General features: G+C 43.7%; 1 protein-coding gene across 13 annotated transcripts in view; it reads left to right on the plus strand.

Moving 5' to 3' along the window:
- Positions 1 to 22384, plus strand: part of PHACTR1 (phosphatase and actin regulator 1) — a 312123-nt gene that overhangs the window by 260526 nt on the left and 29213 nt on the right. For 8 of the 13 annotated variants that reach the window (XM_077353220.1, XM_077353219.1, XM_077353221.1 and 5 more), the window contains 5 exons: positions 1109 to 1315; positions 5710 to 5772; positions 12159 to 12483; positions 17392 to 17600; positions 20777 to 20933. In XM_077353220.1, coding sequence (XP_077209335.1) covers positions 1109 to 1315; positions 5710 to 5772; positions 12159 to 12483; positions 17392 to 17600; positions 20777 to 20933 — 961 coding nt within the window. The remainder of the gene's footprint in view (positions 1 to 1108; positions 1316 to 5709; positions 5773 to 12158; positions 12484 to 17391; positions 17601 to 20776; positions 20934 to 22384) is intronic. The other 5 variants (XM_077353222.1, XM_077353218.1, XM_077353229.1 and 2 more) reach the window with 3 other exon arrangements.

Consider the following 22384-nt stretch of genomic DNA (forward strand, 5'->3'; position numbering starts at 1 on the left):
CCTTTTGGTCACGCATGTCATTAGTTGCTTGAAAGTTTGACCTTCATCAGGAGAAAGAAAAAGAAATCATGTCATCCGTTCCTATGCGTGTGCATTTAAGTAAAATGAAAAACATTGAACTCACGTGCTTCTCTTGGTCAAATCTTCTCGAAATCTGTCTCATGTATATATAAGGCAAGGTGTGTCAAGTATAATAATCTCACTCTTAGCTTAGGCCTTTGCGCAAGGAGCCAGCCCACTGCAGGGGGTCCTGGAACCTGAGAAAAGTTCCTAAAAGGGTCATGGTAAAAAAAAAAAAAAGACTGAGAATGGTTGTTTTAGGACAGGGGTAGTCAAACTGCGGCCCTCCAGATGTCCATGGACTACAATTCTTATGAGCCCCTGCCAGCATTTGCACATGGGAATTGTAGTCCATGGACATCTGGAGGGCTGCAGTTTGACTACCCCTGTTCTAGGACGTGCTTTCAGGCCCAGCATGTCTAGTCAATACAGTTGAACTTATGCTCCAGAATCCTGTGCAGCCTACAGGGCCTAAAGGCAGCCATGCAGCAGCAGACAGGTCAAGATGGAAAATGTTCAAGGTTTTCTGGGATCTTGTCAGAACAGCCAGTTATCCCCATGTTCCTGTGCAGCATAGTGAGGGCCCTGGGCTACAGGCAGATTGATACCAATGGACCCATTGTCTAGAGATGGAATTATACACTGGTCTGGAAAGTTATGGAGATACTTATACATGTTAGGATGTTGCAATCTGAACTGGTTTCAGCAAAACTATCTTGAAGTGGCCTGAGAATTCATCCCTGAATTCTCGACTGCGCCTTCAAATGGAAGCAATAAATATGTCCTTGGTGTACAGACAAAGTTTACTGTGAAAACCCCAAAAGTTTGTTTTCAGCCTATGTGTGGAGACTAGAGCTTCTCTCTTTTTCTTTGTTGTTCTCACTCTTTCTTTGTGTATATATAAATATATTCCAGTGTCTGAGTTAGTGCCGCTATTAGTTACGTGTCTCTGTTTACAACCCTGACATTGCTCTGCTGCTTCTCTCGTCTTTCTGCTCCCACTTTGCTTGTAACGTTGTTGCGTCTCTGATGTCGTTGTGTCCTTCAGCATCCAAAGAGAGCCCCACGTCCAGTGAATCTGGAGTCCACCTATCTCAAGAGCCTTCATCTAAACCTGTCTTGCTCCTTCCCCCTAAAAAATCCGCTGCTTTCTCTGGAGACCATGAGGACACCCCAGTGAAACAGCTCTCCCTCCACAAACAGCCCCCCGCCCTGCCTCCTAAACCCATTGCCAGGATTACCAACCACTTAGCTGGTAAGTAAGCGTTCCGGAACGGTTTGGGGTACCTCCTTCCGTAAGAATGCCCTCCTTCCTGTGCCTTTCCTGTGGGAAGGAGCGCCTGTTGTCCATAAGGCTATAGGACGCGGCATTTGTTTTTGCATCTCTGGTTAGCACTGGTGTGTCACGGATAGCACTGTTAAGAGAAGATCTCTTAGCTCTACTTCACCCAATTGCTCCCTAAAATTCAGACATCTGTTCTGTCTCCTCTCTTTAGGAATTTGAAATCCCCTTCTGACCAGTTCCATTTTGATCAATGAGAATTTCGAGGAGAGGAAGGCCAGGAAGGAAAGTTTCCTGAAATTTCACTCTGCGAATGCTCAGCAAATGGGTAGAGGCAGCCAGTGTCTTCCAAAATCTTCCTGTTCTCCTGCTAGAGCGCCATACTGTGGCGGGCAGCAGAAAACAGTGGCAAGGGTTGAATTGACAGAAGGGGGGAATTGATTTCTCTTCAAAGTAGGGTTGCCAGCTCTGGCTTGGGAAATACCCAGAGACTTTGTGGGTGGAGCCAGGAGTGGGTGGAATTGGAGGTAGGGAGTATAGAGTTCACCCTCCAGAGCAGCCATTTTCTCCAGGGGAACGCATCTCTGTCACTTGCAGATAAGCTATAAAACCAAAAGATCCGCAGGCCCCACCTGGGGGCTGGCATCCCTACTTCAAAGAGAAATGGATGGATGGGAAATCTCTCTTTTAAAAAGAATCAACAAGAAGAATCAGTTCCTCTATCTAAAAGAGTTAATTTAAGAAAAATAAATTCCCCTCCCAATCACAATGCTAGTCACTGGCTTTCAAACAGTCCCAAAATGGGACTCAGAGTGTATATAGAGGATAGATTGGCAGACTCCTTGGGCCAATCCAGAGTGCAATTTTTTGTTGCCTGTATCGGAGGCAGCCAATCTTTTTGCCCCCAGTCTTCCCCCCCCCCCAAAATGCAACATCGATCTATGCAACCAACAAAACAGGAGGAAAGGGAGATGAGGCTTGTACATGGCCCAAGCAGTATTTGCCTTGGACTCAGCTGGTTGCTCCGCATGTGCTCTGCAAGCCATGCCTGTGGCCTTCTCCCACACTGCAGCCCATAGTAGCTCAGGCCAAAATCTGGCCCAGAGTACTGAGCAAAATGGGATTGGTGTGCTACTATCAACACATGTGCTAGGCATAGCTTACCCCACCCCAAGCCTATATAGTAGTTTTCAGCACTGTGCCTTGTCTCAAAGCATGCTGGGAACTGTGCTAAGATTCTCTGAAAGATTCCTGACCTTGTGGAGCTACAATTCTCAGTATTGTGTTATGAGGGGAAACGTCTACTGAACTGAGTTTAAATTCCCTTATCTCACTCTGATCCACTCATAATTACTTATGCTCATTTTAGCTTCAACAATTTCTCCTTTACTTGTATCTTTCTGTTTGGTACTTGGTTATTTTCTGAGAGGTGGGGGAAGTTCATCACTACTGTCCTTATTCCTCATTTTCCTTCTTCAGCATTCATTTGATCTGTGGCTTGACTTGTCCCATTGCAGAGATATTTTTGGTCCTTGTTCTTTCATGGATTTTTGCTCCACTGTGCAGTCTTAGGTTGCCCACTCTGCAATTATTTGGTCTTTTGTTCCAGGGTTGATAAACGGTGCTATAGGTCCTAAAACAAACTTATCCCATAGTAACAGCATAGTATCTGATTCAGAGAGTTGCAGCCCTGTTAATGGGCTGGTAGCTTGTCTCAACGCTTCCTTCACACCAAGGCTCTTTGTCTGCACTTCCTTAGACAGTGATCTTCTGCTTCTGGGTCGTTGTGGGGAATTTGGGAATTCAAAGTCCTGCTTACATAAATTAAGGGATGTTCCTATTTTGTCTTTTCTTTAAACCTTTCTTTACTCTATTAAAATGCCAAAATCACGGGGAACTTTATTTCACTTAGCAGGGTTATGGGCCCAGTCTAAACCATGACTGTACACATGCAGTTTACCTCATTGATAGATGTCCATGATACCAATTACATCTATTCAAGCCATAAAATACCAAGGGGTTTGAAGCAGAGGCTTTGGTGGCTGAGCTCTGATTCTTCATTCCCTGTGCCAGATGGACAATATACAGACACAGCACTGCAGATCTGCCCATTTTGCATAATGCACTTTCAGTGCAGTTTAGAAGCAGATTTTCTACACTCATTCAGTAGCCTTTATTAGCAGAAAAGTTCAAAATATTACAGTTATTTCCCCCCCAATTGATCCATTAAGTTATAACAATTGTAATTACATTTCTTTTGACACAATGGTTTCACATCACCTCATTGCTAACAATAGAAATCTTGCTACAGTTTCCATTATGTCAGAGTTTTGCTTAGACATTAAAAAGACTTCTTTCTGATCCTCTAAGTAGCGTTTACTGAGCAGTGGATTAAGGTATTCAAAATTGATTCCAATTTAAAGTGGGCAAGATAAAAACACGTGCACTAAAGAGTCTATCTTTTGTAGACCACAAGGACAAGGTCTCTATACATAAGGGGGTTTATGGAATCTCCCATATAAAAAGGCAGGGGGTATTACATTGGCCATTTCCGCACGTGCAATATGTAGCTGGACAGCCTCCGCATGTTGGTGGCATATTCAGCCCCCTCCACATGATGTCACCAACATCCTGAGGCTGTCCAGTAGGCAGCTTGCAATTTCACTATTTGTAATCCCAAAAGATCTCCACCCACCACAACACTAAGACACCATCCTTTATTTAGTTCTCCCAGTGAAAGTTGCTGCAGACAAGTTGCTTTTACCCCCTCTGGACCCACAGATGCAAGTGCAGCCACTTCACCATTGCAAAATGTCCTGGTGATGGGGGTGCTTTGCAGTGCAGAAATGGTGACACAGTGGGTGAAACTCCCAATACAAATCCAGCGTGTTTACTTCTATTGGGATTCCAGACTTGCAAATCCAGTTATAGAGCCTTAGAGAGAACAGTGGCTAGGTAGAAGGAGCTGGAGGGAGGAAAGGGCAGGTAGGAATGGCTTGAGCATAGGAATGGACATGAACTGGTTGATTAAACAAAAGTAAGTCCCAAATTCAGCCTGTTCAGGGCTTGCCAAATAGAGTTCATGAACTGAAAAACTTGAATGAACTATCATGAATTTCGGTGCAGTTCATAGAGACTCATGACATTTTATGATAAGCTGAAAGCAGGTGCTTTTCGGGGCAAACAGCAGAGTGGCTAGGAGCTCCCAACCACTCAGCTGTTTAGTTTAAATGGTCAGTTTAGCTTTAAACTCACTGGGCTCTGCAGTCAGGTTCTAGCCTCGCATTGGCTAATTGCAGTGCAGGCTTACGATCCTGCTTCAGACCTCAAGCTCAGTCCTCAGCAGGTTTGCAGACACAACGTTGGGCTTGATTTCCCACTCCTCTACATGCAGCCAGCTGGGTGACCTTGGGCCAGTCACAGTTCTTTCAGAGGTCTCTCAGCCTCACCTACCTCACATGTGTCTGTTGTGGGGAGAGGAGGGATAGGCCCCTTTGGGACTCCTTTGGGTAGTAAAGGGCAGGGTACAAAAAACAGCTCTTCTCTTTGGAAATGGAAACCAAATGATTTATTTTCCCTAGAACAAAGAATCATTCCCAGCTTTCCCACTTCTGCTTGATGCAAGAGGAGATTAAAAAAAAAACAATAGGTACTACCTTTGTATCTGCAGACAGCACCCATTCAAACATTCAGCTTGGAGTCTCCCAGTATGCTGTGATTGGCCCTATTCATGGCAGCCATTTTGTGTCCACTGTCCTTTATCAAAGTTCAAAGAATGCCCACAGTAGGGAGACCCATTGTTAGGCTAATATTACCCGGGATTCCACTGTAACATGTAGTTTGGCCCCAGTGAAATTAAAAAGACATATTTCTAAGAAGGCAGGCATAGAATTGGAATGGAGGGGCTGAGAGACATATTTCTAAGATACTTTATATTGTTCTCCCGGGGTTTAATTCGATTTTGCATAGTCTCTGGAAATGAGCAATTGGTTCTAATGAATTATCCTTCCAAGGCTGGAAGTAAATTAACCTTATTCCATTACTAATTTCTCCAGAGGCAGTCTCAGGCACTTTTTGAAGGAATTCCTATAATGAGAATTCTCATAATCAAAATGAAGAGAGTTCAAGTTTCCTACATCATTTCAAAGTCTGGTTTGGATTTCTTTTCTTCTTTTTTTTCCCTGAGTATTTTTGTGAAGATCCAAATTAAAACACTCTGGGCATGACTAATGGAGAGTGAAGGTGGATAATAATTTGCTTTGCAGAGGCAACAGGACGAGGGGCGTGTTCGCAGAAAGCGTTTCGACCTGGAATTCTTCTGAGATTGCATCTAATTCTTAAACGTGTGTGTGTGTGTTTTTAAATAGGTTCCAGTGCAAAAATAGACTTTACTACGGGATATCTCAGCCCATGGCAAGATCAGTGTCAAAGTGAGTTTTGTGCAGAATGCATTCAGCTTTAGGAATGTTTATATTTGGCAGCCTTGTGGGAACTAGGACGCCAGTGAGACTTATCCAAAGTCCCAGTAAAGCCTGGTTTTACATGTGTGGTGAATTTTTTTTTAATCAAGAAATCAATTGAATATGTGCAAGGTGACCTGATCTGAATGCTTGGTGGTGCATCTCAATTCCCAGCACATCATGATCAAACAAAGTGTCTTGAGAAAAATATTCATGATGACAAACTGGGACTGGGTGCATAGAGGAGCACCCAGATAATCTCTCCATTATGTACACAACTAAGCTAGACAAATGGACAGAGAGAAGAAACAAGGGTGTAGACCAAGAAGGTGGCAGGAGAGACAGTAAAAGAGAGACTTGGAAATGGTAAAAGCTACATGGGAGTGATGGCCTACCTCATTTGACTGTAGGTTGTGTCCTGCTAAGATCTTACTGAAATGTATAAAAGTATTACAGGAGGGTTTTTTCCAAAGTCCATCTCAATTGTTTAGCTACAAAAAGGCAGATGAAATCCAGAGGTTTTCTAAAGGCCCATGGGTTGGCACTCTCAGAGCCCCTACTGCTGGATAAGAAGCCAAGCCCCCATAACATTGGTAGTCATAGTCATACTTGATTTGCATGTATCATTGGCTATTACCAAATAGATTAAAATTTTAAAACATTTCAAAACTGAGTAATAAAATAAGCAATAAGATTGCATTTACTGATCAAATTCAAAACTAGTCCAGATTGTCAAAGTCCACCTGTGGTTATTTTAGGTCAGCCTTTCTCAACATTTTTAACCATTGAGAAACCCCTGAAACCCCAGAAGTGGCATGATCATGCAGAATATGGTTGGGAAGCATCGTTGTGTACACACCCAGCTGGGGCCACCTCCCCTTTCCACCCCCTTCAGGCCCATCATTGGCCATTTTTGGAGGCGTGGGTGGGTCAACGTGACCATATATGGTCATATCATCCAATGAATGTTTAATAAATGTTTTAACAAATTAAAAAAATTATCTCCCACCCATTTGGGAAGCCCTTCCAGGACTGTCAAGAAACTCCATCAAGCCTGTCTTAGATAGTTGCTCCCTTTGGAACCTTGGTGGAGTTTAGCTCTTATTTTCTTGGCTGCAAGGGCAAACAATGACATTCTGTTAGTAACAAAAGAACTAGTCTCTGATAAACAGAGAAAATTGATTTTTCATGATTGGATTGACCATTTGACCATTCAGTAAATTAGCAAGAAATTTTGCCCTCAGCTCTCTATATAACGGGCAAGTTAAAATGTAATGTGAAAGCTTCTCCCCAACTAAGGCTCCACAGATACAGAAGCGTTGGTCATTTGGAATTTGATGGCAGCGTCCAATCAACAGAGCCGATGCCATTGTTTGGAAGCATCGAGAAGCATCGAGACTTAGTGCTGAGAGCTGGTCTAAATAAGAGGATCTAAAATGATCCATTTTAAATAGCTTATACTAAGGGGAACTTTTGGATTGCAGGACTGATGATCTGTCAGTCATGGTATCAGAGATAAACACCCAGTCTCTGAGCTGGTTATTATACACTGAGTTGTCTAAGTGGCCGTCCATAGCATTGGTATTTTTTCCTGTCCTTTCGAAGGACTGTTGATTAAAGTGTATAGGTGCTGAGCCTCCTCTACCGAAACAGTGAGAGGAGAGGATTCCTCGGGCGCTTTGACTCTTGGGGTGTTCCTTTTGACACTGCATTTCCTACTGCTCAGCTATGTTCCTGCCCTCAGTTTTTTAGAGCACAGCCTCTGGTTTTGGCCTTTGAGGCCATAACTCTGATTCCCACTCTTTCCATCACATGATCCTTATGTCACATTTCTTCTCATGTGCTTGCCTCTCATTGGCTCCCAGAAGGTCATCAAGTCTTGGGTCTAGATATGTTGAAGAAGACCACTATTCTAGAAGACACTGAAACCATCATCTGAGTAGGCTGCTAGCTCTGCTGGTATGTTGTCTGGTCCCCAAGCCCCAGATGATCTATGCAACAAGCTACTTCTGGATAATGTTCACTGAAATAGGGCAAATCAAACAAACATTAACATCTTGGGTTCAGATTCATGTCTACAGTAGTAAGAAGATGCAAATCAGAAAGGGAACAAAAGCCCAACCTGAGAAAACAAGTCAGGAACTGAACCTGAATCAGGATACAAATATTTATTATTTAGGGCACATTAAGAAAATTAACAAGAGCCTCTTGTGGCGCAGAGTGGTAAGGCAGCCGTCTGAAAGCTTTGCCCATAAGGCTGGGAGTTCAATCCCAGCAGCCGGCTCAAGGTTGACTCAGCCTTCCATCCTTCCGAGGTTGGTAAAATGAGTACCCAGCTTGCTGGGGGGTAAACGGTCATTACTGGGGAAGGCACTGGCAAACCACCCCGTATTGAGTCTGCCATGAAAACGCTAGAGGGCGTCACCCCAAGGGTCAGACATGACTCGGTGCTTGCACAGGGGATACCTTTACCTTTACCTTAAGAAAATTAAAAACAGCATTAAAATATAAAAATCAGAATCTGTGCAATATGGCATGTACAGTCTTAACGGTTGCACATAGTATGACCATCGAACAAGGATCTTCATCAGTGGTCAAATTATAATATAGGCACATGTATAATATTATACTATTGCAACAAGACCTGGTTGGTGGCATAAGAATCACAAAATGTGAAGCTCCCAATAATGTATAATAATGATGCCAAATGCACTGCTCACAATAAAGAATGAAAATTGTCAAGAACCACCACTCTGTCCAAGGACAAGGTTCAGTCCTGAGTGTGCATCTTCCTTTTGGTTCGCATGTGAGGATGCACACACAGGATTGAATCTTGGTTATTCTTTGTGATTCTTCTGCCACCAACCAGGCTTTCTCGCAATATTATAATTTATTTGACCACTGATGAAGATCCTTTAGGGCCGGAATGTGTTTGGTGTAACCATTAAGTTTGTATGTGCAATATTGTAGATTCTGATTTTTATATTTCAATGCTGTTTTTACCTTAATTTGCAATAAATAATAAATGTTTGTATTCTAATTCTAATATTTTTTGTTCAACCTACAGCAGTTGGAAGGACAGACTGTAGAAATTAAGTACTGTGAGCAGTGAACCTGCAAGGACGTGGGGGGTTCACTTCATTTCCCCCTGTATCCCCTCCCCCACATTATTTCTTTGTTACCTTCTGGCAACCCACCCACTCACCCATCCTCTTACCTTTCCCTGCTTCTTTCACTCCTTCCAATTCCCCAACCAATCTTTCTTTTATCTGCCTCTGTCTTCAAATTTTATCATCATCATTATTATTAGCTTCATTTATTCCACTATTCTCCTCAGTGGGCATCATTCCCCTCACCTCGATTTTAGGCTCACAGCTCTATGAGGTTGAGGGTGACTGACTCTCAGTTCCCACCCCCACTCCCCAGCAGCTCTTGCTGCGTAGAGTCTAGCCAAATTGCACAAAGTCATGTGACAGCAAGCCATTCAGGTGAGTTGCGTGGTGACCACCTGTGAGCCCAGCCAAGTTGTACACAGGCTATTCTGGGTTTAGCCGATTTATGTGGCATCAAGCTATCTGGTGCCACAGCCACACCTTGGTGAGTTGCATGGAACTAAGCTGCCCAGTGGTTGCTGCTAGGCCTAGGCTTAATAAGTCCTTCCTGCAGCAGAGGGGTGGTGCATTCTTGAATGGGAGCCAAAACAGCCCTAAAAAGGACGCCCACCCAGTCTTTATTTATCTATTTATTTATTTGGTTTATTGGCCACACTTCTTTGACAGCAGTCTTGGGGCAGTAAAACCATTTACTGACAAAAACCAAGTTTTGAAGGTTGAGAATATTGTTGTGCTTGTTTAGGAACCACCACAATGCCCCCCTGAGATTTCCTATCTTAAAGGTAGAGGTGCTACTCCTATTAATTTCAGTTTGTTTTACCCCACTTTTTAATATTTTAGATTTTTATGCAAATTGGGGACTTTTCTTAGATTTGTAAAAAAGATCTGTCTTGTCTGTTCATGGCTCCAATCTCTGGATTTAAGTATTCACAGATGGGGCATGTTAAGAATTAGATATATTGATAACATGTTGATACTGCAAATCTTGTAGGGTTTTTGTTTTAATGCTTTCAATGTAGGCTATGGCTCAAACATGTTCAAGTGGTGTGACTGAATCGTTATATGCGATACAAAAACACAACATCTGTTTCTGTCATTTGAATAAGCATACAAAAACCATTTAGCCACTAGGATAGGGGTAGCCAAACAGTATCTCTCCAGATGTCCTTAGACTACAATTCCCATGAGCCCCTACCAGCTGGAAAGCCACAGTTTGGCCACCCCTGAAGTGAGAAGCAATAGATAACAGCAGTGAATTCTATATGGTAAATCTGCTCATTAATAGAAATGGGTGGGAAGTAGCATACATTTCCACAGTTTGTCTCAGTGTACAGTGGGTTGGATCCCATGGATATATACCATAAGCAGGGGAGCTTTCTTCCAACCGAAGGCTTCTTGCATTGATGGAGACTGATTTTAACATTTGTGAGATCCAACTCATTGCTTTGAATTCATGGAATGGCAATTGAGAAGCTGTACTCTCATTGGTTAGCATATGATTTCATCCATGTAATTTCCCTCAGGAACACCTGACAATCTATAACAATACCAAGTCTTCTAGGGCCATGCCATGACTAACATGTTCCAGGTAACGGATGGCCACAAAGAGAGAAAAAATTGTTATCTCAAAGAGCCAGAACCTGGTTGATTGTTAGATCAATGTTCAATCTTTGTTTTGGAACCTTGAGCAAATCCTCTCTATGCTGTCTTTTAGTTTTATCCTTCAGTTGCTATCATCTGTTTTGATTTTCCACGGAATGTTGCTTTTCTAAGCAGCTTAGCCCACTTTACTTGAGCATGCCAATACAGGGAGATGGGTTTTTTTCATAATTAACATCCAGCTATGCTAACACAGTGGTACTAAGGATGCTAGTCCCCAGGTGGGACCCGGGAATCCCCTGGAAGAATAGCTCATTTCCAGGCGACAGGGAACAGTTCCCCTTGAGAAAATGGCTGCTTTGAAGAGTGGACTCCATAGCATGATACCCCACTGAGTTCCCTCCTTGCCCCAAATCCCACCCACTCATGGTTCCACCCCCAAAGTCTCCAGATATTTCCCAACCAAGAGCTGGCAACCTTAAGTGGTACAGCCTCAGACAGCATTGTATCAGTAGTTCTTTCCTTCACCTTTACCTTCCAACCACCCTTTATGTTTCCCATTTCCAATCACTTCCCCATGGAAGTCAGGTCTAAAGAAATAGCCGAGAGCACTCCTCTACCAAATAAAAGCTTTTCTACCTCTGGAAAGAAAAATAATACCAGTTTGCTATCTCAATAGCTGATTGGTTGCATTGTAGTGAGTTTCATTCTTGAAGAACCAAAGGTGGAGTTCTCATGGCCATAAAGCTCTCTCATCTCTGTAGAAAAATACCCTGCATCAGCATTGCTTTAAGTAACAATGGGCCTCTCGTGCCTTTTTTTACCATTTTTCTTTGCTTCGTTCTTTGTCCACATTTTTCTAAAGACATCAGGGCTGGCAGTGCCCACAGTGTTGCCCTCTTGTGTCTTGAGACAATGACCCTGGGAAATAGGATAGGCTGAGAGATAGGGGTAGCCCCCTGGCCACCCAGTAAGCTTCATGACTGAGCAGAGATCAGAACCGAGATCTCTCCAGTCCAGCACTTTATCTCCTGCACAGGCTCTTTAAACTCTGCTTATTTGACTAACTCACAGAGATATGGACAGGATCCTTGGGCCGCTCAAAAACTGGCTTGGAGAAGGGGAGGAATATCCTTGGAAGCCTAGTCCACCGTTTTTATATGTAGGTTTTTTAGCACAGCCTTTCAGAGCAGAAGAGTCGGCCCATTCTGCACATGTTGGCTAACGCAAAACAAGAAAATCTAGTTCTGAAGTGCATTGAAAGTGCATTAGTCAATGTATGCGGAATAGGCAAGGTAGCACAGCTGGGATGTCATGAATGCACACGTTTCAGATATGACGTTTGCAGTTCCTGAACCAGAACTGGTTTCTAATGGCTTCTAGTGTGATCTTTATCAAGACTGGTGATCTCATCTCTTCGTCAGGCACAGCAAGAATACTGCAGCTGTGTGGACAGATCTGATTAGGCGGGTTTCCCCCCCATTCATCTGGTCCACATTGTTGTAGTGCTCTCACTCCTGTTGCAGTATAGGAGAAGGTCCCATGAGGAGGACGGGGAGGAGGAGTCTCTCGGGGGGCTTGTGCACATGCATGTTCCCAATGCTAAGGGCTTACGTCTGAATTCCTCAAACTTTTGTGTTCTAGATGCTGGCGCTCCTGTGAAACTGCCTTGTATGCCCGTCAAGCTGTCTCCTCCGCTACCTCCAAAGAAAGTCATGATTTGCATGCCTTTAGGGGGGCATGACCTCTCCCTCACGCCCTACTCCTCTCAGAAGGGTTCCCAGCAACCGATGGCCCCACATCACCACACGGTCCTGCCGTCACAGCTAGCGGCGCACCAGCTCCAGTACGGCAGCCACAGCCCTCACTTGCCTTCTGGATCCAGCACGTTACCTATTCACCCGCCAGGGTGCCGGATGATCGAGGAATTGAACAAGACGCTGGCCATGACTATGCAGAGGCTAGAAAGGTATTGGAGAACTTTGTGTTGGAATTTCCCCCCATTCCATTAATAGCAAGAGTGGATGCTCTGAGAGAACTCCTCGTGTGCAGCATATTCAGGGCCTTTCTCAGCTTGATGATTCCAGCCCCAGGGGAGGAGGCTGGATGCATCTCTGCATGAGTCAGTGCTCTGGCCAGCGTGATGTCATCATTAAGAGTGGCAGCCGCTAATATGGAGCCGCTAATATCAAACTGGGGTTTGATTCCCCAGTCCTCCACATGCAGCCTGTTGGGTGACCTGGGGCCAGTCACAGTTCTCTCAGAGTTCCCTCAGCCTCACCTACCTCACAGGACATCTGTTGTGGGGAGAGGAAAAGTAGGTGATTGTAAGCCGCTTTGAGACGTCTTTGTGTAGTAAAAAGTGGGGTGCAAAAATCCTGCTCTTCTTCTTCCTTCCATTCAGCATTTGTGGGGGAAATTAATTCTGCCATGTGATGTTTGGGTACAAGTAAGTGCGATTCCAAGCTACACAATAACACAGGTGTAGATTCTTTGAAGGATGTGGAATTACTATTACTATCCAGCACTACAAAAGTAACCCTCTCAGGTCTAAGAGTGAAGCATCCATTCCGATGTAATTAATTTTAAAAAATCAACCTCAGCTACCAGGAGTTTGGGAAATTCTGTTCTATCCTGTCATGGATTGCAGTTTATAATGTCAATGATGCGGTTCTTATTATTTTCATCTTATTTGCCAGAATAAATAGCCAGTAAAATCTTCTTCATGAAAAAAAAGCAAAGATGCGAACACTGTAGGCTGTACAAATAAGACGATGCATTCTATGTCTGAGGTAATAACTTTGGATATATGATAAGCATATCATCATTTTGGTACCAATTTCTTTCTTCGAAAACCCTTTTGACTTTAATCCTGTATGCGGCAGCTTAAGTGGAATCATTTCGGCTTCATGTAAATAGGACGCCATTTCATTTCCCAGGTTCGCTCATTTTTAATGGACTAGACATAATGATTAGGGAAGATACTACTGTAGCTATTACCATGTTCATTTTGTTTTCCTGTATGAATTTGTTTTTGCTTCTGGGGGTGAAGATGATGGTAGCGTCTGAGTGCAGTTGGATCAGATTTTGGGAAATCCTTCATCTAACTAGTTTCTACAACACTTTGGAAAGACGGCCCATGGTAAAGCTCTGTTGCCGGACAGATTTCAGATGCTCTAGATCAGACAGAGGTGGATTATAAATACCAAAAGGAGCCTCTTTGGTATTTAGACCTCTTAGTGTTTTTTCCATTTGTGGGTCATAGTTGCATGAGGACTTCCCCAAGCAGTGAATTCTTGGTGATGGTTCTGTCATAGTGTTTGGTGGTTGGTTTTCTGAATGGCTCTCTAGAAATGTAACTGGCTGGCAAGTCCACATAGGGATCATATTATTGCTTTTTCCTCAACGCGTGACGCTTTCCTCTTGGGTGGAAACTGGAGTTTAAGGCAAACCACCGAGGGAAGGCAGGCTCGTCTTCCATTCCTGTGAGGTAAATTAGACTGAGAACTGGTGTTTTGTCCAAGAACACACAAGGAGCTTAGTGGCTAGATGAGACTGTGAGCCAAGATTTTCAGTAGGTGAATCTCCATTTCTGTATCCTTTGTGTCATCCTGACCCTTCCTCATAGGCACAGTGGTTTTGTGAATCAGCCAGTGAAGTGAAATTTTGAAATGGGGACTAACTGGCTCATAGATCAACCTCTTAACAGTAGATAAACTTCTCTTAAGTGTACTTGCCCTCAAGATGCAGATACAAAAAAAAGATTGAGTATTTTTGTAGAAAATTAGACAGTCTTGGGTGTTTTGTATAGCCTATGTCATCCTAATCGAGCTAGATGACACACACTTCTGGGGACCCCCACATGCAGGTCCCTGCTTGTTATCGTCCCGTGGCAGAAAACTGGATGGGTCTTTGGTCTAATGCAGAAAATCATTAGAAATACCTCAGAGGGTCAGGATAAGGTTCTGTCGAGTAGGATACTTTTGTTTTCAGAAGTGAGTGACCAGTCAGATGTTCCTGGAAAGCATACTGGGAGGGTTGTTCTTATGTTACGTTACATCATGGATTAGCTTGACTCATGTCTGAGTAGGTCTATCAGCCGCTTATACATTATTTGAAAGTGTTTTTCCTTCCCTTCCCTGAAAGCATAAGTCTGCTGAAGTCAAGACAGGAGTTTAATATAAGCAACTATCCCTCTGTTCCTCTGTCATGTATATGGGCCTACACTAATTGCACAGTCTGGTTCATTGCACATGAAACGTGCGCTTTCTTTTATGTACAGCAATATTTCTCTCTGTACTATTTCACAGTGGCATCTGTTCCCCCATAGCACTAGATGCTCCCAAGTCTAAGCTTCTATCAAGTCTGCTACCGGTAGCATTGGCAGAGTTTAACTATGCAAAAGGGGTAGAGAACCTGGCTGCTTAAAAGTATAAAATAGTTTTATTTAAAAGAGAAGCAACTTTGTAAGAGAGGAGAGAGATAGTCCTACCTATCTGATTAACTGTTGTTCTGCATTCATTCTGTCTGTTCTCGAAGCAAGCAGGGAGGAAATATTTATTTGTTTGTTTGCTTGTTTATTATATTTCTAAACGCCGCTCTCAGCATTTGCCAGCTCGCAGCAGTTCACAGACATATTATTAAAACAATATCCCTCCAGCCATAAAATTATGCAAGGGTTCTTTCACAGAAATTAAACCGTAACTGACCAATAGTGGGAAGATCCATTGTTCATGATTGTATATAAATTGTTTTTTTCCGGGGTTTCTCAGTTCAGTTCTGCCTCTTGTCCTGCCGAGTTGCATCACCTCCTGGAGCGCCTGGCAGGAGACTGCGCTGTGCTGGAGGCGCTGCTGGAGCGGCTGGTGACCAAGCACAAACATCTGCAGAAGGCGTGGCAACAGTTGCAGCACCCCCCCCCCCGGCTAAACTCCTTGCCCTGCCACGACCCCTGTGAAAGTGTCGTTTGACTCCCAAAGGGGTCCCAACCCCCAGGTTGAGAACCACTGCTTTATAATGTGACTTTTTTTTCAGGACCTGAAGTTATAAAACAGCATGCAAAAATGCAGTCTTGGTGACCGCATGCAAATGCACTTCATGTGTTCAGTTCTTATTGCAGAATGTAGATTTGCAGAATGTCCAGCACTGGAGATGGGGGGAGGGAGAGAAAAATGCACACAACCATTTCTCACAGACCTGATGCAATAGATGTCGTATCCGAATAATAGTCCACTTGCTTTGGTTGCACTCACTGTCAGAATGAAGCTCGTTAGCTTCCGCAGGGCTCAAGGAATTAAAAAGCCACTGGCTGTTGCCTCCCAGAAAAATCAGCTGCTGTTTTCATAATGCCTGTGGACAAGTGTCTACAAAGCCAACGTGCTCTGATACATTTCTAACTAATCTGTCTGAGACATTTTCTATTTTGGCAAATGTGTGAATGTCTCCAAGGAGATCAGTGCAGATTTTTGGAAATGATGTGCTTTATTTCAAGAGGTTAGTTACAGCAGGCACTGCGGCTTCTAGACTTGACAGCAGTTCTCCCCCCTCCTGTCATTGTCTCAAAAGAAAAAAAATTAAACCGAAATGAAATCCATTACACCCGTGGCCCCCAACCTTTTTAAGGCTGGGGACCGGCCTGCAGGGGTGGGGGGAGAGCGAGGCCCGGGCGCCAAGCATGTGCGGCAGCTCCACACAAAAGTGCATGCGTGGAGCTGCCGCACATGCATGTTTGCGCCCGCTGGTCCCGCAGTGTTTTGCGAAAAGCGATGTGCCATATGGGCGCAATGTGAAGAAGATGGTCTCTGCCCCCAAACTCTCCTAGGGGGTTGTCAGTGTCAACTAGGAGGCAGCACCGGGGGAAGGCCTTGGCTTCTAGATCTATTTGTTTACCACTTCACTTTGCCACCGTGCAAAACTGGAATGAACTATCTGGACCTGGTCTGCTCTGGCAGGACTCTTTGTATGTTTTAGATTTTAACAGGAGAATGTAGTAACTTAGCTCCTGAAAAACCTTGAGTGAAACTTGTTGGCCTTAAAGGTTCCACTGGACTCTAAATCTGTTCTGCTGCTCCAGACCAACACCGCTACCCACTTGAATCTTAGTTCCAGAAAGCTAGTAGGAATCTTTTGTTTAGTATTGCTTATTTATAGCTTAGGATTTCTTAGGGGTGATTTGGGGGTTTTTTTATCCTCTGTTCATTCACTTCCTTTACATCAGGGGTAGTCAACCTGTGGTCCTCCAGATGTCCATGGACTACAATTTCCATGAGCCCCTGCCAGCGTTTGCTGGCAGGGGCTCATGGGAATTGTAGTCCATGGACATCTGGAGGACCACAGGTTGACTACCCCTGCTTTGCATCACATCACTATGCATGTGAAGACAGAGAACTTGGAGAGTAAATGTGATGGGATCTTCTATGCTCTGGAACCATTTTCACAGGGTGCACGAAATGTACTCATAGCAGCAAAGCAGACCCTACTACAGCCATCAGTCCTGTCCTTCCCCTGAAGCTTCTGATGGCTGGCCACATTTGGGGGGTTGCTTTGAAATGAAGTACATGCATAGTACATGCATACCAATCAATCAATACCTTTAATGGCATATAAGATACGTAAAAGTACATGCGTATGTACATGGACCCCTTTTGGTAATGTCATGGGTGCTACCCTATCAAAGGCCCTGGGAGGGAAAGCATCTTTGTTCTGAATGCTGTGAAGATGCTGCTTTGAAGCTAGCTCCGTTGCTTTAAATGTAGTCTGCCTGAGAGGTGTCAGCATGACCTTTGAATCCTAGGAAACCCAGCATTCTTTCTGACAAAGCCAAGTAATTTCAGCCTTCTTCCCTCTCTCCCCCTCCCTGCCCAATTTCCCCCCAAAGCTCTGGTTTACATACAGGGGACAGTGTCACCAAAACAGGACCTGGGGGCCTTTCAGACATGAGACAAGTGCCAACCGTTGTGATCGAATGCGATGACAATAAAGAAAATGTGCCTCACGAATCCGACTATGAAGATTCTTCCTGCCTCTACACAAGAGAAGAAGAGGACGAGGATGAAGAGGAAGATGATGATAGTTCATTATTTACAAGTAAGGCATTGCTTACACTTTGGTCTTTTGCACATTTTTTTGCATTCGTTGCAAAAGAAAGAATACGATTTAAGAAAACAAGAGAGTCCTATCTGGATCAGTCTGGTAATCCATCTAGGTGAGGCTTCTGTTTCCCACAGTGACTGAGGTGATGAATCAGAAGTCCCACAGGAGGGAAACAGAGGCCATCGGTTGACTGTGCTGAACGAACACACAGAGGTGTCCGGTCCTCCAACATGCAGGTCACTATCAGCCATCATGGCTAATAGCCATTTATGAATCCATTGAATTCTCCATGATCCTGTTGTTCTCTTTTAAATCCAATTTAGCAGCCATCACCAGATCCCAAGGCAGTTTTCCAGTCAACATGTTGAGTGAAGAAGTTCTGAATCTACTGCTGATCTATTGAATTGGGTGTACCCACATTCTAGTGTTTTGGAAGAGAGAGAGAAATGCCCCTCTATTTATTTTCCCCTTACCAGGTATAATTCTGGGAGTTCTGTTCCATATATATAACCACTAAAACAGATTAATGTTCCATTACCATGCATGGAATGTGTGGAGGAAGAAGGAAGCATCTTTTGACTAATTGGTTAAATCATGGGGCAATTTTAACTCCTCTCTCCATCTGTTCATAATATTAACACATGTTTGCTACTGGGCTACTCCAAGCAGGCTAAGGATGAGAAGGACTTGAAACCAAGAACTGAAAATTAAGGCAGTGGGGGAAATGGGAAAAAAATAAATGGAGGAAGGGAGATATAAAGTGTGGAAAAGAGGAAGAAGAATTAAGGAAGAGAGGGAAATATTGTTCTTTCTTGCTGCAACCCACTAAATACTGGTGAGCTGGTTACAAGGAAAGGATGAGAAAGGCTAAGTAGGTAGAAGCTCTAGGCAGCTGATTATTGTAGCAGCTATCAGTGTGCTGCCTTGACTTGCAGCAATACTGGTTTGGCTGATGATCATGTTGGCATGATCTGTTAGGGAAGTTGGCTTCAGCCTTGGAGAAAGGCAAGTGTAGCCCATACATTTTACATTGCTCAGGATTACCTGTGCCCCTAGTGGCTACCACCAGAACTGCATGTTTAAAATAAATTGAAATGCCTTGGGTGCAGGATGATGCTGGCTTCAAGGGCCCTCCAGCTGACTTGGCTCCCGAACTTTGTCCCCACCCCATTCCCCCTCTGTTGGTGACCATATCTCCTGGAATTACCGATCTCCAGGCAATAATGGTACGTTCACAAAAATCAAAAAGGGAAGGGAAAAGAAACAAACTGGATCTGTGAAACAAGCTAGGACACAAAAAGTTTGAGAAATCTAAAAATTATTATTAAAATCTATTATGCAAAATTTATTGCACAGTCGATATATTGCACAAGGTCAATTAGAAACATGAAAATCTCAGAAGAAAATATGCAATAATCCTTTGAGTCACAGGTACAGTGCCAAAAAATATGCCACAGATGTCAAAATGACCTGATGTCTTTTGCTCCAATTAGATCTTCTTCAGAGGTCAATTATCAACCAACACATACATAAGTAGAATATCCATATGCAAAAGAAAAATTTTACAGGCAGGGAGATTTTATCACCGGGGACCTCAATGCTTGACAATTTTACTATGGCTTGACAATTTTACTGTGGGGAGTAGTCTTTTGCCAAGGGATGTTGCCACCGCCACCTGAGCTCCTGCTCCACTTTCTTTCCCACTGGCGCCCCTGACTTTCCGCCACCCGCTTTGGGGTGCTGCCAGCAGCAGCTGTGCAGTGCCACACCGAGGGGAAGCCCCAGCCATGGCGGCCGCTGGAGAGCACCAAAGTCGAGCCAGCGGTAGAGTGGCAGGGCAGCCCCCCGAGGCAGCAGCCAGGGAGGAGGATGAGGAGGAACCGTGGCCTGGGTTGGGGACAGCTGTATATAATATAATAAAATAAATATATAAAAGAAATATATTATATGTATATAATAAAATAAAATAAAATAAAAATGAGTCCAGTGGCAAATTTAAGACCAACACAGATTTATTCAAGGTGTGAGCTTTCAAGTGCAAGCACTCTTCCTCACTCGAAAGCGCACGCCTTGAATAAATCTTTGTTGGTCTTAAAGGTGCTGCTGGACTCTGATTTCGTTTTATTGTGCTGCTTCAGACCAACACGGCTACCCACCTGAATCTAAAATAAAAATGGTAATTCTTTATTGTACTACAATAAGGTGGGTCTGTATTATGGATGTAAAGGCTTCACAATCACCAGGTTGATTTTCACCTAGAAGGGGAACATTGTGACATTATATCCTACTGAGGTCCCTCAGGCCAATTACACACAGGCAGAAAAGGCTGAGAGGGAGCTCATATGGAAGCAGGGCTAAACTCCACTACCACTGCATTTCCGGGGGGGGGAGGGGTCAGAAAACTGTGGAGCATAAAGCGCCTCAGCACTGCACCATCAATGGCGCAGCATGGCTACCATGTGGAATCGGCCCTTTCCATGTTCCATTTCCAGAATCACCAGGTATTTCCCAACCTGGAGCTGGTAACTCAAACCATAACCATTCAGTTTACTCAGAAGTATTCACAGAGGAACTTTGTCTAAAGTTTTTGGAAGTCCAAGTATAAAATATCTTCTTCTCCCTTATCCACATATTTGTTCACTTCCTTGACACCAGGTGAACTGGACTTCCCTTTGAAGAAGCCATGCTGATTTTTCTTCAGCAAGGCTTGCTCCACTAAGTATTTAACAATTCTCTTTTCTATGCTGCATCTTACTGGCTTTTATTTTTATGCAATCACTTGTTTCTTGCATTGAGATGAAGATAGCAAAAGGGGAAAGGTAGGCTATAAATACATAAATAAAGGTCTCGGCTGAGAAAAAGGAAGTCCTACAAGCTTGTGTCTTCCAACTTCAGCCGTTCCACCTGTCTGAAGTTCCTGTACAAAGATGACCATCTCTGAAGCAGCCCTCATCTAAGGGATTTTCCCTTACAGGAAAACTTTGGCCTTAGTTTGTGAGGGTGGAAGAGGTTTTAAATTAAGCTTTTTGTCTATGGTAAAGATTTTTTCTTCCTTAAGCAGGGAGGATTTATGGAGAAAAACACCCATACTATGTGTTGCCATGATCCCGTTGATGCCGAGGGTCCCAAATGAGAATTCAGTTCTCCAAAGCCTCTTCTTTCTATTCTAGGTTCCCTGGCAATGAAAGTCTGCAGGAAAGATTCTTTAGCCATCAAACTTAGCAACAGGCCTTCCAAACGAGAACTAGAGGAGAAGAATATCCTCCCCATGCAGACCGATGAAGAGCGGTTTGAGCTGAGGCAGCAGATTGGGACCAAGCTGACCAGGTAAGAACCAAGCAATTTCTTCCTCTTCCCATATAGTAAATGATGGAGGAAGAGTCCTAAGCAAGTTGCCTTTGTTTACTCCTCTCATAATGGGCATGACCCAGCCACAGGAAATACCCATTATTTTCGAAGGAAACATTAAGCAGATGCCCCTATTCCCCCCAAAGAGCACTAAGATCTAGTGACCAGAACTTGCCTAGGGCCTCAAAGAAATGAAACTGTCCTCAACCAGGACCAGGGCTTTTTCAGCTCTGGCCCCAGCCTGCTGAAATGCCCTGCCTACTGAGGTCAGGGTCCTGCAGTTCCACAGGGCCTGTAAGATGGAGCTGTTCCTCCAGACCTAGACCGTTTATGCACTGGGAACTTCACTGCCCCAGCTCCCATGCAGGAGCGCAAATCGGGGGCGGTTGAGACACACGGGGCCAAGTGCTCCCCATGTGGGTGCAGGAAGAGGTGGGGCAGCCTGCCACGACTAAACCTCCAGCTTGCAGCCCAGCATGAAACGGTCCTATGGTTGAGGCCGAGAATAACACCTCAGGTGCTAGTCTCCCTCCTTTTGTCATGCCTTAGAGAAAATTTCTTAAGGACTCCATATGCTACTCTTAAGTTCAGTAACTAGCTTAAAGTTTGTCATAAAATAAGAGGTGGCCATAGGCTTTGAATTAATTGGGTTGATTATTAATTTTATTTACTAATTTTAGAATTTTAAAACTCAAATTCGTATCTGATTTACTGTGCAATTTCAACCTTCTGTAAGCTTCCCTGAGCCTCTGGGGAAGGGTGGGTAATACCCATTAATAAGCTAATTAATCATCAACCCGATTAATTCAAAGTCAATTAATTAATTAACCTTTTCCTGTTCAAATCAGTGCTTCCTTTTGGCTGGATTTTACTCTGTGGAACTTAGTTGCTTGTGAATCCATCTGGAAAAAAACTGAAGAGAGACCAAAGCTTTGTCTTCAGTTTGTGTTCCAGTCTCACTTCCCTTTCATCATCATAGCAAATTTAAAGTGGTCATCTTCTACAGTGATGCGTCAAAGCGCAACAAAAAAACACTTTTCTGGTCTTCTTCGTATCTGTATTCATTGACGAATAAAATTCAGGCTTGCTTCTGACATAACAACATTTTGGCAAGAGGAATCAATGCGCACCTCTTAATTATTTCCTTTTGAAGGTAAAGACTTGCAGTATTTCTCCAGCTATAATCTTTACTGCTTCAGGGATGGATTTTTTAAACAACTTTTCAAAGTTGTGTGGTTAAATATTTAGGTTTTCCCAACTGCTCTGTCAATTCATACAAAATGTATTTTTTTTTCTTTTTATGACTTTGATATCGGATAGCCACATAGGCCTCGACTATCTTTGACATGCTATTTTCAAAGGAGTGCCAGGGGGAAGGCAGTCAGGTGGCATGGCTATTCCTCCAGGGACACAGATAACTATCCTCATGG

Source organism: Paroedura picta, chromosome 9 (genome assembly GCF_049243985.1).
Source record: "Paroedura picta isolate Pp20150507F chromosome 9, Ppicta_v3.0, whole genome shotgun sequence".
NCBI classification, from domain to species: Eukaryota; Metazoa; Chordata; class Lepidosauria; order Squamata; family Gekkonidae; genus Paroedura; species Paroedura picta.